This window comes from Felis catus, chromosome B4 (genome assembly GCF_018350175.1).
Source record: "Felis catus isolate Fca126 chromosome B4, F.catus_Fca126_mat1.0, whole genome shotgun sequence".
Lineage (NCBI taxonomy): Eukaryota > Metazoa > Chordata > Mammalia > Carnivora > Felidae > Felis > Felis catus.
Genome location: NC_058374.1, coordinates 68,107,889 through 68,123,639, shown reverse-complemented (window position 1 = coordinate 68,123,639; position 15,751 = coordinate 68,107,889). Strand labels below are relative to the sequence as shown.

Sequence of the window (15,751 nt, the reverse complement as noted above, 5' to 3'; positions counted from 1 at the left end):
GCACTAGGTGGTTATATGATTCGAGTAAGTGAATATATGTGAAAACACTTTGTCCATCTTATACTTAGTATAATTTTATGTGATTATCATTTTTATTTTTTGCTAAAACAGGTTAAGATGACTTACAAATGATATTATACGATGATAAATGACTACCTCCTATCTTTATTTCATTGAATAAGTTGTACTCAATATATCCAGTAAAAAACAAAGTATAAAAACAGTTTTATTTTACTAATTAAACTTTTAAGCACTTTTTTTCCTATTTCATGAGAAATATTGACCAGTCCCCTTTCCTTCTCTCTTTTTTTCTCTCTGGTCCGTATCTTTGATCCTTTGAAACAATTTAAATATTATGAAACACAAAAATTGTTTAGTCAGGTGTGGCTATACCCATTGCATATTGCATATCCTCATTGTATATTTTCCTGTAAGGTGAGTTTTGAGAAAATGAGGTATGTAGAGTCATGTTCTATTTGCAAATTCTAGAAAAGAAGAATTTTTTAAACCAAAGTGTAGAGATTTTAAGGAGCAAACTATTTGCTGAATGTTTAGACAATTCAGAAGGCAATGTTACTGAATATTCTTAGAAAAGGGAAAGCTGTTCATCAAGGTTCTAGATCATTTTTCCATTCAATAATGAACTTTAAAGAAATATATTAATATTTTAAATCATGACTTTTTTAATACTAAAGAACCATGACATTTTTCTAATACTAAAGATAGCGGGTTTTTGAAAATAGATTGCAAAAAGAAAAATTCTAACTTGAACTTGAACATCCCTGTTGATGGCTGAGAATCATTTAATATCCAGAAGCCTATTATTCAACAAAGAAAAGAATTTATTGAACTCTCAAGTATTTCTGTTATGGGAAAATCATATTATCAATCAATGAAATGCAGAAATACTATTATTTAGTACTTTTATATTTATATTTGTTTGTTGTGTGATTTTTTGTAGAGCCACTCAAACCTTAGATGAAGAAATGTAACTAACTGGATGAGGAAACATCCCTAACTCAAAAACAACATTTAAGGACCAAATATAAGATGAAATGTTAGATGGTTACTATTACATTTTTAATTAACTCAGTTATAGTTGTATCAGGTAACATTCCAGTGATTTCTGCATTGGCCATGCATTCCAGTGATTTCTGCATTGGCCACATCAGATTCAAAATGCTGCATTAGTCTTGTTTAGTAACAGGGAACACCTGAACTGTCAGATCACTGTCACACTGTCATGTGCTGTTCTGAAAACCCAACAGTGCACAAATACTGAACAACAAAAAATTTAATGGCAATCTTTCTAGTACCACCAGATGTTCCAGTTGTACCTGCTATAAAGGAAAAATGGATTGGGTTCATTCCCAGAATATCTTAAGCTATGAGATAACCAAATCTGACTTAAATGAACTTCCAAGCAAAGATTACCAAAATATCTGTTTTTCTACATCAATGATATTACCCTTTATACATTTCCAAAGATGTGCTTTGACATACATTTATTTATTTTTTCACTGGATTCTCATCACAATCCCAGTCAATAGATTACATTCCCATTTTTTACTGATAAGAAAACTGAAGTTACAGATGTTAAGTGATTCATTCACTTAATTGCATGAATTGCATGATACTGGTTCTAGGAAAAGTATTGACATTTGAATACTGCTCAGGCAGGTTGTTTATTCGGGATTTTTTTTTCTTCCCATCTGAAATGGTTATTGAAAATTTATCAAATGTATTTTTAGCCTGAATGTAGATAATTAGTTTTTTTTATTTCTCTTAGCTCTATTAGTATGAACCATAAATATATATAATTTTTTTTGAGAGAGAGAGAGCAGGGGAGGGACAGAGAGAGAGAGAGAATCCCAAGCAGGCTCCACACTGTCAGCACAGAGCCTAACATGGGGCTTGAACTCAGGGGCTCAAACACATGAACAGTGAGATCATGGCCTGAGCCAAAATCAAGAATTGGATTTTTAACCAAGTGAGCCACCCAGGTGGCCCTATTATGAACTATATCAGTGGACTTCCTAATTTTGAAAAAATTTTCACCAAAACTTAATAGAAACTATTTTTAAACATTATTTTAGTGTGCTTTTGGATTCCAATTTCAGCCATTTGTCATTTGCTATGCACTCTTAAATTGCTCCCTTTTTTTTTTTTTTTTTTTTTTTTTTTTTTGCTTTTTGCTTCTTTATTTCTATTTTGATAGGTTCTATTTTCACAGTAACACTTTTATATAATTCCATTAGCACACTCCCAATTTTCTTTCAGGTAGTATCTATTGTTTCTCAACAAATAATAATAATTATTATATACTTATCATTATATAATAATTATTATTAATATAAGTATTATTATTTCTTCTTCCCTTTTCTTCTTCTGTGCTTTCCACTTTAAATACCATTTTCTTTCTTAATATTCATTGTTTTTACTTCTTTAATAAATGTGAATTTCTCTTATCTGGCTCATGGGCTTTAAATAATTTGACTAGTATCTAATCAGTAAGATTATCGCATCTTCCTTCTTATTCCTATCTATTTATTAATATGATATTTTTAGTTGGTTAAATATGTAACATTTATGTATTTTTCTTCAGCCTTTCTTTCAACTTTTGTTCTAATTTTAGATATAGTTAAAAATAGTGCCCTTTATAGGGGCACCTGGGTGGCTCAGTTGGTTAAGCAACTGGCTCTTGGTTTCAGCTCATGATCTCATGGTTTGTGAGTTTGAGCCCTGTGTCAGGTTCCTGGCTCTGTGCTGACAGTGAGGAGCTTGCTTGGAATTCTCTCTCTCTCCCTCTCTCTATCTCTCTCTCTCTCCCCTTCCCCCATTAGTGTTCTCTCTCTCTCTCTCTCTCAAAATAAGTAAACTTCACAATTCTTTTTTTTTTTTTTTTTAACTTTTGTTTACTTTTGAGAGAGCACAAGCAGTGGAGGGGCAGAGAGAGAGACACAGAATCCGAAGCAGGCTCCAGGCTCTGAGCTGTCAGCACAGAACCCAACAAGGGGCCTGAACTCACAAACAGTGAGATCATGACCTGAGCCTAAGTCGAATGCTTAACCAACTGAGCCACCCAGGTGCCCCAATAAATAAACTTTAAAAGGAAATAGTGCTATAACTTTTGGTCATTTTCAAAGCATCTCTTTGTTGCTTAATGCACTCACTCTACAGTGATTTTATTATGAAGGTCTCCATGGGTGTATATTTCTCTGAATTCCTTCATGTTTTCAAGTATTTCCCGATAGCTTGATACTTGAATTACATTTAGCTCGATTTAAAAACACTTAGCCTACATTTCTCTTCCTTGAGTTTCTTAATGATCCTACTTTATCTCACTAAGCCTGATACCAACCTGAATTTCTTTCATTTTAAAAAACTTTTTCTTTTTGCCTCAAGGTCCAGAGACTGTATCTTTCAAATCTGACACTTTTCTAAAATAACTCACCAAATTGACCATTCAGGATTAATTCTTCCTGATATATGGAAGATCCTTTCAACATCCTTTCAACATGTAAATTTAGGATTTCCCTTTTAACTACGGGACACTTGTCCTGACTTACAGTTTTACACATTGTTTCATTGTTTTTTCTTCTCCAGAAACTGATATATGTATATATATATATATATATATATATATATATATATATATATATATATATATGTTGGATATTTTTGTCTAGTTCCTGCAACTATGTCTTTCTCTGATCCACTTTATTATTTTTTTTAAGTGGGGGGATCTTTTCAATTCTGTCTTCTGCCTCTCCTGCTGTGATTTCAATATCATGTATATTCTCTTTTGGGTAGCTTGTAACTTGGTCCTTATTTTTAAGATAATTTTTTTCCAATATTACTCCTGAGTTTTCATTAGTTCCAATTTAACTTCTTCCTACTGTTTATCTATTTTTACCCTCAAGTTTCATAATTTATAGTTCTGAGACCTATATCTGCAGTTTATTTCTTAATTTAAATTCTGTTTCCTCTGTTTCATGACTAGATTTTTAGAATTTGCTTGCTGTTGCTGAAAATTGTTCAAAATATATATGAGTGAATAGCTTTATATAGATATTAGCATTTTCTTTTTCTTTTTCATGTTTTTTTGTATTGGATTTTCTTGAAACAATGATGGCAGGAGATCCTATGCAGTAGGGACAGAGAGGCTTTTGCAATGGCTCACCAGATTTTGCAGATCAGGAGCTTCGTCTTAGGTTATGGTGAAGGGAAGCTTCTTTTTTATTTATTTTTTAAAGTTTATTTATTTATTTTGAGAGAGAGAGAGAGAGAGAGAGAGAGAGAGAGAGAATCCCGAGCAGGCTCCATGCTGTCAGTGCAGAGCCTGATGTAGGGCTTCAACTAATGAACCATGAGATCATGACCTGAGCCAAAATGAAGAGCTGGATCTTCAACCCAGGCACCCCGAGAAACTTCTTTTTAAGTGGCTTCTTTCCTTTGTCTGTCTTCTAATTCTTAATTACTATCCTGTTTTCTTGAGGTTCTCGGCTTTAAATATTTCTCTCTTTTTTCTTTGACACCCAGGCCGCAAGGATTCTTCTACCTTCCAGTGCCCTTCCCTTGCCTTTACACAGTCTAGTGCCTTCTCATGGTTCTATAACTGCCAGTCCTCATTCCATGAACTCTCCAATCTTATTTCTTTCAACTCCACATCCACAAGAGCTCTGACTTGTGAGGTCTCAGATCTTCTCTCAGTAGTCTCCATTCAGGGTACGGCCCTTTCCCTCCAGGGATAAATCCTAGTTGATGCTATCTATGTTCTTCCACTATTAAGCACTTCTTTATATTCCCCTTTCTTCTTGGATGCCCTGACCTGAATCCCAGCTCCACTATGAGCCCCAGAGTCATCTTTCCCAGTCATTGAAGTCTTAGTCTCCTCTCTCCTTCTAACCACTCTAGGTGTGGGCTCTGTGATATTTATGGTTTGTAGAAGGAAGTGTGTGTAGATCTAATGTATGCAGCCAACATTTTCCTGACTCCTTTTTCCCCATTGGGTCTTTGAGTTTAAATGCTACTCAATTCTAAGACCATAAAAGCAAATTAAAAACCAGGCTAGTCCAGATCACACCCTGCTGAGGAAGGTATGGTTGAACACAGCTGGAAAGTCAGGACCAGCGTTGTCTGCTTTTCCAGGACTTGGAGCTCTAGTGCCTGCTTCCCCAGGGGTGTTGTCACCTCTGGTTCTGGAAGTGGCTTTAGGCAATACCCTAGGCATGGCTTAATTTTACAATAGAAAGAAGAATTAGGTAATTAAAATATGAAATTGATCATCTTTTGAGGATGGCTTATATAAGGACAAACGAAAATTTAAAACAAAAGGCTTAATTCTTTCTGGTGAAAGTAAGGAAAGAGACTTTCCCTTTCCTTTGCTTAGAACAAATTTGTAATTTTAGGTTTTTTTCTCTTTGAAATGTGTGCAAATCTTCAAAACATCTAAATAGGCCTAATGACCTAGGTCATTCTAGGTCTTTCTCAAGGACCTGGGGGCTCTTTGAAATGTAAACATTAAGGGAGATAGTACCCTTATCTCCCTCTAGTTATAAAACTTCCTCCTGTCAAGTGGCTCAGTGGGTAAGTGTCAGACTTTGGCTCAGGTCATGATCTCAGTTCTTGGGTTTGAAGCCAGTCTGGGGCTCTGTGCTGACAGCTTGGAGCCTGCTTCAGATTCTGTGTCTCCCTCTCTCTTTGCCCCTCCCTTGCTGGTGCTCTCTTTCTCTCTCTCAAATAAACTCAAAAATAAATAAACATTAAAAAAAAAAAACCTTCCTCCTTCAAGACTGGAGTTTATTTTCTCCTGTATAAAATCAACTAACCAAATTGTCATCCCAACTACTAAGTGAATTTAAGATGAACTATGTATAATAAATGGGGTTTTAAGGTCCTCTTACTTCAAAACGAGTAATAATTTTTCTTGAGAATATGTATGTAAAGGGTTGTCTGCTTGGTGAGATTCCCTTCTGTTTTGACAATCTCTTAGTAAATTGTCTGTAATTTGCATCACTTTCTAGGTTAAGGCTCATTCAATTATAAAACTGTTTTCTTTCTCTACTACCTTTATGGACTGGGTCTCTGGGCTGAGAGAAGATTTTGTTTTCAAACATATTACCGCAACAACTGAAAAATGACTGCTGTTATTCCCATAAAATTGAATATATCCCTAAAATTCCACCCAACTCACTTATGTTTTGAGTTTTTGCTTGTTAAAGTGTATAGATATAGTACACTGATCACAATATCATATAATGTTCAAACTAGAATAATCCTGTTGTTTTTAACCCTATCTAATCAGTTCTCTTACTAGAATTTCCTCTTGAGTTCCCACTCCAATGTTTGTCACTGAACATTTCCTTGATATTGACTGTCTTCTGTCTTACATGGTATTTGCCTTTGCATGTATATAAATATTCATTTCTCCTGCTCAAAAAACAAGTTCTAAGAAAACAAGTACATTACTATTCTCCTGTGTTCTCTGGAGCATCAGTCTGATGCTCTGTGTAACATCAGTTTGATGTTACACACACAACAAATAGCTCTTGATTTATTTCTGATCTTCTTCAGTTTTGACATTACACAAATAATGATAATTAAATTCTTCAGGAAGCTTTGTCTCTGTAAAAATCGTAAGTAAAGAAATCACATTTCTCTTGTCTGGATTCATTCTGATTATGTTCATTCAGTACCTGAGGCTCGGGAAGTGTTTTCACCAACATTTCCAGTGGTGGCTGCATTTTCCCCTTCAGTTGTTCCTAATTGAGAAGAACAATGGTGCTCAGTCCACAGTGGGGTTGCCAGATTTAGCAAATGATAACACAAGACATCCAGTTAAATTGGAATTCCAGATAAACAACAATCATCCCAATGGGACATACTTATAACAAAGTATTCTTTATTTATGTGAAATTCAAATTTAAATGACATCCTGTGTTTTCATCTGGAAATTCTAGTCTTCATCGATGGTTGTAATGAAAATGCCCAAGCTACTCATATTCATTTGTCCTAAAATAACAGCCATTAAAACTATAGCCATTGCTAAATTCATTTAAATGTCTCATAAAAACTTGAGGTCTCAGCTAAGCTCATGATGGAGCACCACCAAAATGCCCAGGTGAGCCTGTGCCTTGTCTGCTGAATTCTCAGCTGGGCTGCAATCAGTGAAAGGTCATCTAGTTGTGATGCTATCACCAGTTCCAGTGGTAGTTCCAACAGGTTCTCCTGTTACACTTGATAAACACAGTATTGGGACAGCATGTACATTACTGTAGCTTTAATCTAGTACTTTGGCATTTTTGAAGGGAAGATTTGGAGAAACCAGAAAAAAAAATATCATACTGAAAACTTAATTCTTTTTATACCATTCAACATCCTTCTTGGGCATTCGATTAACCAAAACAAGTTAAATCAGCAGGGTTCTGACAAAAGACTCTTCTGTTTTGTTTGGGGGATTTTGTTTTGTTTGTTTTGTTTTTACAAAAACCATGGTCTCTGAATGACATTCTCTACTCACCAAACTTGCCTTCAGATTGTGTCACTTCACTACTTGGGGGTCTAGTTGTATCACTAGCTGATGATCCGGTAGTCCCTTTCAAAATAAAAACTAAATATGAATCATGATCTTTGGTGAAGCAGAACAGATTGTGCTGTTCTCTGCTTTCAAAGTACTTTTCATATATTTGTTTACATATTGTTTCATATATTTGTTCATTTCTCTACTCAGTTCTAATTTGTAGCCAAGATTGGAAACCATGACCCTAATCCCACTCCAGACTCACAGTTTCAGAAGTCCTCAAGCAGGAATCTAGCAGTTTAAAATATACCATGTTTTGCTCTATATCACATCTGAGCTGATGTTGGAGAAACACTGTCATTAAGCTCATAAAAACAGGGATACTGAATATGTGCAGTAATAATTAAAACTAATCACTCAGAAGCCACTGGCAGCTTCCCTAAGGTCAGTAAGAAGATGCTTTAGACCTTGCACTTCCATACCTGGTCTGCCTCTCACGGTTGAGCCTGGGGCAGTTGTGTCTCCATTTGTGTTCTCATGCCCAGGTGCTGTTGCGAAGCCCTCTGAAACCTCTGGGGTCCCTGACACAACAGTGGGGAAAGGGGTTTACTTCTCGAGTTGCAGGATTCTATATATCACTCTTTTCTGATAGGACAGTATTGAGGTTTCCAAGACAAAAGAATCTTAAAGGACTCCTAGGATTTCTGCAGCTAGATATCTAATATCAGCCTAATATCATATAGAGCTTAATCTTTTTTTAAGGTTATTTATTTTGAGAGAAAGAGAGAGTGCGGGAGGAGCAGAGAGAGAGGAAGAGAGAGAGAATCCCAAGCAGGCTCCGCGAGGGCATCTTGGAGCCCAATGCGAGTCTTGAACTCAAAAACTGTGAGACTGTGATCTGATCTGAAGTTAGATGCTTAACCGACTGAGCCACCCAGGTGCCCCACATAGAGCTTAATCTTTAGTTCAACCTGTGGTATATTCAGTGTATTTAATAGGCGCTAAAATGTGTATCTGACTTGCCTGGTTTCCCTGGGCTTGTCGCCCCTGTGCTTGGTTCCCTGGGTGTGCTGTCTTCACCTCCTCTTGCTGGTGCAGTAGGGCTGCCTGTTGTTCCTCCTGATAAAATACAGCAGTTTCAGAAATACACTAGACCTAAATCAACTCATTTAATCTTATAGAAATCCGCCAGAGCTGGCAGTATTATCTTTCCCACTGATGACGTGGTGAAGTGAAGTGCTCCGGGCCACCCAGTTATTTGGCAACAGATCCAGGAGCCAAACCCAGGCAGCCTCACCCTGGAGTTGATACTCCAAATGTACTTCTCAAATCAACTGTGGTAAGAGAGCGATTTTGTAAAATTTCCAATCTGCCTTATTTTGGGAGGAGGAAGGGGAAGAATGCCATAAAAGTGAAGAAATGAAAATTTAAAAAGTGAAACCAAAGAAAACATAAAATTTTATTCAACAGATACGAAATCACTGTGTCAAACTGCTGCTCAATTCTTACCACATCATGGACCAGTAAAACAAACAGTTCTGGATGGCATACCTTTGTGGACCAAACTTGGAGCAGCCCTGCTCAAAACCATTGTACAGATTGTCTGATCCCCAAAAGAGATAGCTGATTGACTCATCATCATGACCCAGTAACTCTGATTCAAATTTTTGGAAATATAAACTAGATGGTCGTTACCCTAAGAGTTCAGTAAATTCACTGATCTAACTGGAATCGACCAGTTTCTTGTGCTACTGTACATTATATCTTTTAATATGTTATTTTTGTGTAAACTGTAATTTATTATAGTATTTAAAACAAAAATTTTAAATCAAGAAATCTGCTAGAGGAAAACAAATGTAGGAAAATAAAACCAGGCCATGGATTCATTAATAAATATGTAAAGCGAAGTCCCATTGCATATAGTAAAGAAATGATTTTTAATTGTATGTAAAGGAGTTTTGATTTATCCTAAAAGCAATCAGAACACTTGTCGAATGACCTGAAGACAGTTGAATTTTTGGAAGTTCATTCTGGCGTGGTATTGACTACAGAGTAAATTGGGACAGAAGTGGGGAAAGAGTGGAAATGTTCTCAACTTTGATATGCATCAGTTGCTTAAAGGGCTTGTTAATATGGTTTGCTGGGCTTCACTTCAAAAGCCTCTGAATCAAAGCAGATGGGCCTGAAAATCTGCATTTCTAAAAAATTCCCAGGAGACACTGAGGCTATTGGTCTTGGAACCACACTTTGAACACCTGTGTTGGAGGAAGATGAGCCATGTGGACAACTGCAGGTATTAAATGGAAACTGTTTAACACCTGAGCAAGAGGCAGAGGCAAATGTGACTCAGAGGAATTTTAAGAGGTGTTTGAAATTACTGACTGATTAAGGGGCAGGCTTGTTTGTTTTTAATTAAAATCATCTATGCTTAAAAAAATGTCAATAATATTTTATTCTTGAAACCAACAATAGTTAAAATTTAGTCAATGATGCACAATGATAAGCATATTCTCACTGGCTTTTCTTGGATGCATGCTCTTATGCACAGATCACAAAACTATGGGGCCATTACAGAGGAGGATAAGAGTTCTGGGTTCTAATCCTGCCTCTGCCAGTTTTGAGACCTTTTATTATTTTCTTCTTTCTGGGCATAAAAATACCTAATGGTGTTAATGTGAATTAAATTACATATTTTCCATTTGAGAATAACTCAGAAGTTTTAGTGTGCCATATAAATATTATTGAATATATAAATGCAACATAAAGTGCAAGTGGGGGATAGGCAAAGAGAGAGAGACAGACAGACAGACAGACAGACAGAATCACAAATAGGATCTGCCCTGTCAGCACAGAGCCCAGTGTGGGGCTCCATGGTATAAACGGTGAGATTAGGACCTGAGGCAAAAATCAAGAGTTGGATGCTTAACTGACTGAGCCACCCAGGCACCCCCTAAAGTTCTACATTTTAATTATGTATAAAAAATACCTAAGGCTGATATTATACCTAACTCAGATATCTTTATTTTATACAATATTGTCCTGAGAAGCATTGCCTGAAACCAGTTGCTTAGTTGTGGATGGTATACCTTGTTCTGAATTCAGTTTACCTGCCATGTGCCCAGGACTGGTGGGGGCGGGGTACACTACACTCGTGCCTGCAGTGCCAGCACTGACGGTCAAGGGAACGGGAGTTCCAATAACACCTGCGAAAAACATGAAATGAGCTTCTCATGTCAAGTATACTTGGATTTTGTTTCCAATGGGTGGGTGATTTAACTATTCAGTTAGTTCCCACTCCAGAAAATGAAAGTGTGAATCCAGTGACTTTTTGTCCAGAGTTCCCTAAGATTTTGTTCTACTATAATTTCCTCAAAGATTTTGGTTTAGTTTTTACTATTTTGTTGTTGTTATTGCTTTTTTTTTTACAGTTATGTTCTAAGCATCTTAAATTGGGTCATGCTAAGTCTTCATATATTTGTCTCAATGAGGTTGCTTTCAAATAAATGGAATCTTAAGCTCTAATCACACTGTCACTCAGGGATAATAACAATGATGAAACATCATGAAAGAGCTAATTGCTACTTTTACACTTAGAACGCCTAAAAGAGCAAAATACATCATTAGATATACACATGTTTTCTCTTATCCTATATATTACATTTTTAAATTTTGAGCTTGATGTTATTTATTTCTGTTATACTGTAATAATAGTTACTGATAAGGAAAAAAATAAAACTAGAAACCATATTATAGCCAGCCAATATAAACTGGTCAAAAACAAGATAAATTCAGGCTTTTTAAAGAATTTTAAATCAGTGGGAAAAGCTTAATAAATTACTTGTTCGCAACGTTTTGTCAAAAGCAAAACTCTCATATAAATTCTTTCTTAAAAACCCAAAGTTACTAATAATTTTCCCTGTTAGATTTTTTTATCACATATAAAACCGGGAATTAATATACTAACCTGTAGTAAAAGGTTCACCCAGAAGAGTTAGAGTTGTCCCTGATAAGAAAAAGAGAAATGATGTAAATTTGTCTGACCTCAAGGGAAAATACTGGAAAGATTGCTGGATTGTTAGTTTTCAATATGTAGTAGTTTGTAATATATTTAGCACTGAGAGTTAATAATAAAATTTGATTTCAGTTTTAAAATAATGATATCATGGGGCGCCTGGGTGGCTCAGTTGGTTAAGCGTCCGACTTCGGCTCAGGTCATGATCTCACGGTCTGTGAGTTCGAACCCTGTATCAGGCTCTGTGCTGATAGTTCAGAGGCTGGAGCCTGCTTCAGATTCTGTGTCTCCCTCTCTCTGACCCTCCCCTGTTCATGCTCTGTCTCTCTCTGTCTCAAAAATAAAAAAACGTCAAAATTAAATAATGATATCATAATGTACTTTACAATGCATATGTGTATGTGTAGAGGGGCATGGATATGCATGTGTATACTATACACACATATGCTGAATTCCAAATGCAAGGTAAATGCAATAAATGTATATCAATAATGACAAAGTTAATTCTGTGTTAGCAGAAGCTAATGTTGAAGTTAATGACTTCTTTTACTCTATTTCTGGTGGTCAGTGCCTTCCATAGTTGTCTACCGAGTGGCATTTAGTCTATATTTGTAGTAGTGGGAAGAAGGAATATTTTTTAGGATTTGTTTTTATAATTTTATATAGTAGGTTTATGGAGATAAATTTGTAGTTACCAGTAAACTCCTGAAGGAAGAGGCCATATTTTTACTTTGCCTTCCCAGTGCCTGACCCTCCAACCATTCCTGCCAGGAATACATTAACAGTTTATTAACTGTTTATTGACAGGGGTGAGGTGTACTCAAAATTAAGCCTTTGTTAATTTCTGGTTTTCATAAATAGCAAAATCAGCTATTTTCTGTATTTTCATCTTAGTCTCTATTGAAAAGCCCTGCAAATCTATTATTTATATGGAAATTCACACTTTACAATATTATAGTATTTTGCAACTTACAAAAGAAGAAGAAAAAGCGTCTCACACACCCTCTCTGTTTGATCCTCATTCTTTGTTCAGCCACCATGGCTGCTTTTCAGCGTCTCATACCTGCTATTTGCAATTCCCTGGCCTTGGAACACAGTTCCTTATTCTTCTCCGAGTTAAACCTTCATTGGTCAGTTCTCAACTCATCTTTTCCTCAGCCTTTCCTGACCATCTTGACTTGTTCAAGTCTCTTCTCCACCTAACTCACCCCCATTTTAAGCACTTCATAGCTCTTGTCATTGACGGAAATTTCCATTTGTATTTGTAATTGCTTGATTGATATCCATCTTTCTCACTAGACTATAGGTTTTATGAACACAGGGATTGTATCTATTTTAACTCATCTTTATATCTCTAATGATAGCAGAGTGCCTAGCACCTAATAGGTGATTGATAAGTATTTGATAATAGAAGGAAAGAAGGAAAAATATTATGCTTATTCTGCATATAAAGAATTGGGCTCAGAAAAGCTATGTGATTTGTACAAGATAGATGCTAGTCAGTGACAACGCTGGGACTAAATCCAAGTCATCCAGTACCTAGGACTATAACCCAAGTGGCTTTTTATATAATATAAAAATATTACGTATAAAATATCTATGTATTATGAACTACCACTTGTAGTTTTTTTAATTATCCATTCATTATATCAATGGAAATGTTATAAGTTAGACTAGAAATATATAATATCACATCAAATAAATAATAAAATATCCTTTCTTGATTACTTCAAAAATGGATATTATAAATATGTTAAGTAGTTTGAAAGAAGGTTTATGTGAGAATTCTCAAAGTTAGTGTCAAGCTTTAGTTGAGAAGAATTTTTAAATCAGTGTCAAGAAGACCACCAACAGACCAATTCAGATCTTATCTTTTCTCATGGATGAACACATTAATTGGACATTGAATTAAAATGCCTTGCTGATCTGGATGCAAGGATCACATAGAAAGACTATTGTTCCATGGCCCACAGAGACTATCAAGATTATAATGATGCAGCAGGATACATCGTGATACTTCAAAAGAATATGTTGCAGATTTCATTTCCCAGTATAGATATAACCTTTAGGGAACTGCAGTGATTCCAGTTTGAGCTCTTTCAAATTGAGCACAATAACATTTAATTAAAAGCAGCATTATCACATGGAACAGAATCAAAATCTTCTCCACGGTTTCCACATTTGAATATTCTCTGATCAAATGGAGTCAAGGGGAACACAGTGGCTCACCATAGATGGTAGAGCACAGACTGCAAATATTTTTAGCATACGAAGGAGAAAACACATTTATAGGCCTTTCCTTGCGATTGGTATGGCTAACATGGCAACAGGCTCCGAGGTGGATCTCCAGGACCCATCTTAAATCAGGGCCAGAAGATTTATCTAAACTAGTCACAGATTGGAGTACATGCCAGTTGGGCTACTATATATAATATAGCAGTTATTTCCCCCCACAAATAAACTTCGGAAGATATGTCTAAAATTGTTGATATAGTGATAAAAATATGGATAAGTTTTTACTAATATGAATAGAGAAGAATCCACTTTTCTTCATGGGTTAATGACCAAAACTGATAAAGCATTACTGTTCTCATTAATTTTGGCATCCATAACCGCTGCAATTACAGTTAATATTTTCCTTCACTTACAAATGAACACATATGCTTAAAGGACTTGATATTGTGAATTACTATATATCAGCTGCTTTGTTGCCAAGAGGTAACTGCTCATAATAAGAGCTGCCAAAATACTGATAGCTCTGTGCATTATGAACTAATAATCCACTCCAAAAATTTTCAAAGTGATTGTGTTGATTTATTTTTACCTCATAAGCTTAATTAAAAAATAATTTAATTTACCTTGTTTATTTTCCACCACATAATAGACTGAATAATTAAAATAAAATCTTGCAATTAATTTTCCAGCTACTACTAAGATTTTCTGATTAAAGAATCATTTTAATTTTTATAAAAGTATTATTTTGCCATTTTCCCTGAGTGGATTCCATTTTGCTTAATATTAACTTCTGAAAGATAAGCTTAGGGAGTATCCATAATATTTCCCTAATAAACAACAATTTTGGTACTTCAAAGCTTGCAGTTTTTCTAAAATATGGTATTTCTGAAAAAAATAACCCAGGTTTTGATCCAGAAATTAGTTGGGTTTCTGATTATAAAAGATACTTAACTCCTTTGCTAAAATCTAAGTTCATTTACACAATAAATTATTCTTTATAAAAATGTTAATAGTAACTGGTCACCTGGTGGCTCAGTCAGTTAAGTGTCTGACTCTTGGTTTTGGCTCAGGTCAGGAGCTTACGGTTTGTGAGTGAGAGCCCCACATCAAGCTCTGCGCTAACAGTGCAGAGCCTGCTTGGAATTCTCTCTCTCCCTCTCTTTGCCTATCCCCTACTTGCTTTCTCTGTTTCTCTCTCAAAATAAATAAACTTAAAAAAAAACTTAGTAATAATAGAGTTGATTTTACTGAGTCTTACTGTGTATTATTCTAAGCTGCACCATTACATTTACTCTTTACTCAAGTCCTATAATAAAGATATTATATCCTTCCCACTCAATAAATGAGAAAACTAATGTTCAGAGTGTTTGAAGATTTAAACTAGGGTCATACAGCTAGTAAGTAGAACAGAAGAGATTCAAATTCTTATTTTTCTGCTTCTACTTCCCACTACACTGAGGTGACTCTCTATAATATCCCAATGTAATTATTTTCTTTCTATGATGGATACTATTTTAGAATAAGCTCCTTATGCAAATTATTTGTAACACTCTAAGATTTTAACTTTTTGAGAAAGTAAAAAAAAATGCATTTTAAGATATCAAATCATTATGTCACAAAACCCACTTTTTAATTATATGAACCAATATCCCATATGGTCAATGAGCTTTTTTATAGTTTAATAGAAAATTACTACATAAATCATAAATTTTAACACAACTACCAAATTGAAATTGGAATCTGAAATTATATGCAACTATTTCAATAACTAATTTATATTAAATTCAATTTTATTCTCTTTCTTAAATACACAGCAGCATTAGGACTGGAATCTAGAAAAAGATGTCCTGAATTTTAATCCTCTCTGTGCTTCTTATTAGCAGACAACCTTGGACACATAACTTAAACTTCTTGTGCTTCCATTTCCTCATTTGTAAATTGGGGAAAATAATGGCACCTACTTCACAGAGTTTTCTGTATCA

General features: G+C 35.2%; 1 protein-coding gene across 1 annotated transcript in view; it reads right to left on the bottom strand.

The window, feature by feature from the left end:
* Positions 1–15,751, bottom strand: part of MUC19 (mucin 19, oligomeric) — a 106,217-nt gene that overhangs the window by 49,132 nt on the left and 41,334 nt on the right. Inside the window, exons 35-40 of the mRNA XM_045062664.1 lie at positions 11,487–11,525; positions 10,630–10,725; positions 8,546–8,641; positions 8,005–8,103; positions 7,523–7,597; positions 6,699–6,764 (exon numbers count right to left, since the gene is read on the bottom strand). Coding sequence (XP_044918599.1) covers positions 6,699–6,764; positions 7,523–7,597; positions 8,005–8,103; positions 8,546–8,641; positions 10,630–10,725; positions 11,487–11,525 — 471 coding nt within the window. The remainder of the gene's footprint in view (positions 1–6,698; positions 6,765–7,522; positions 7,598–8,004; positions 8,104–8,545; positions 8,642–10,629; positions 10,726–11,486; positions 11,526–15,751) is intronic.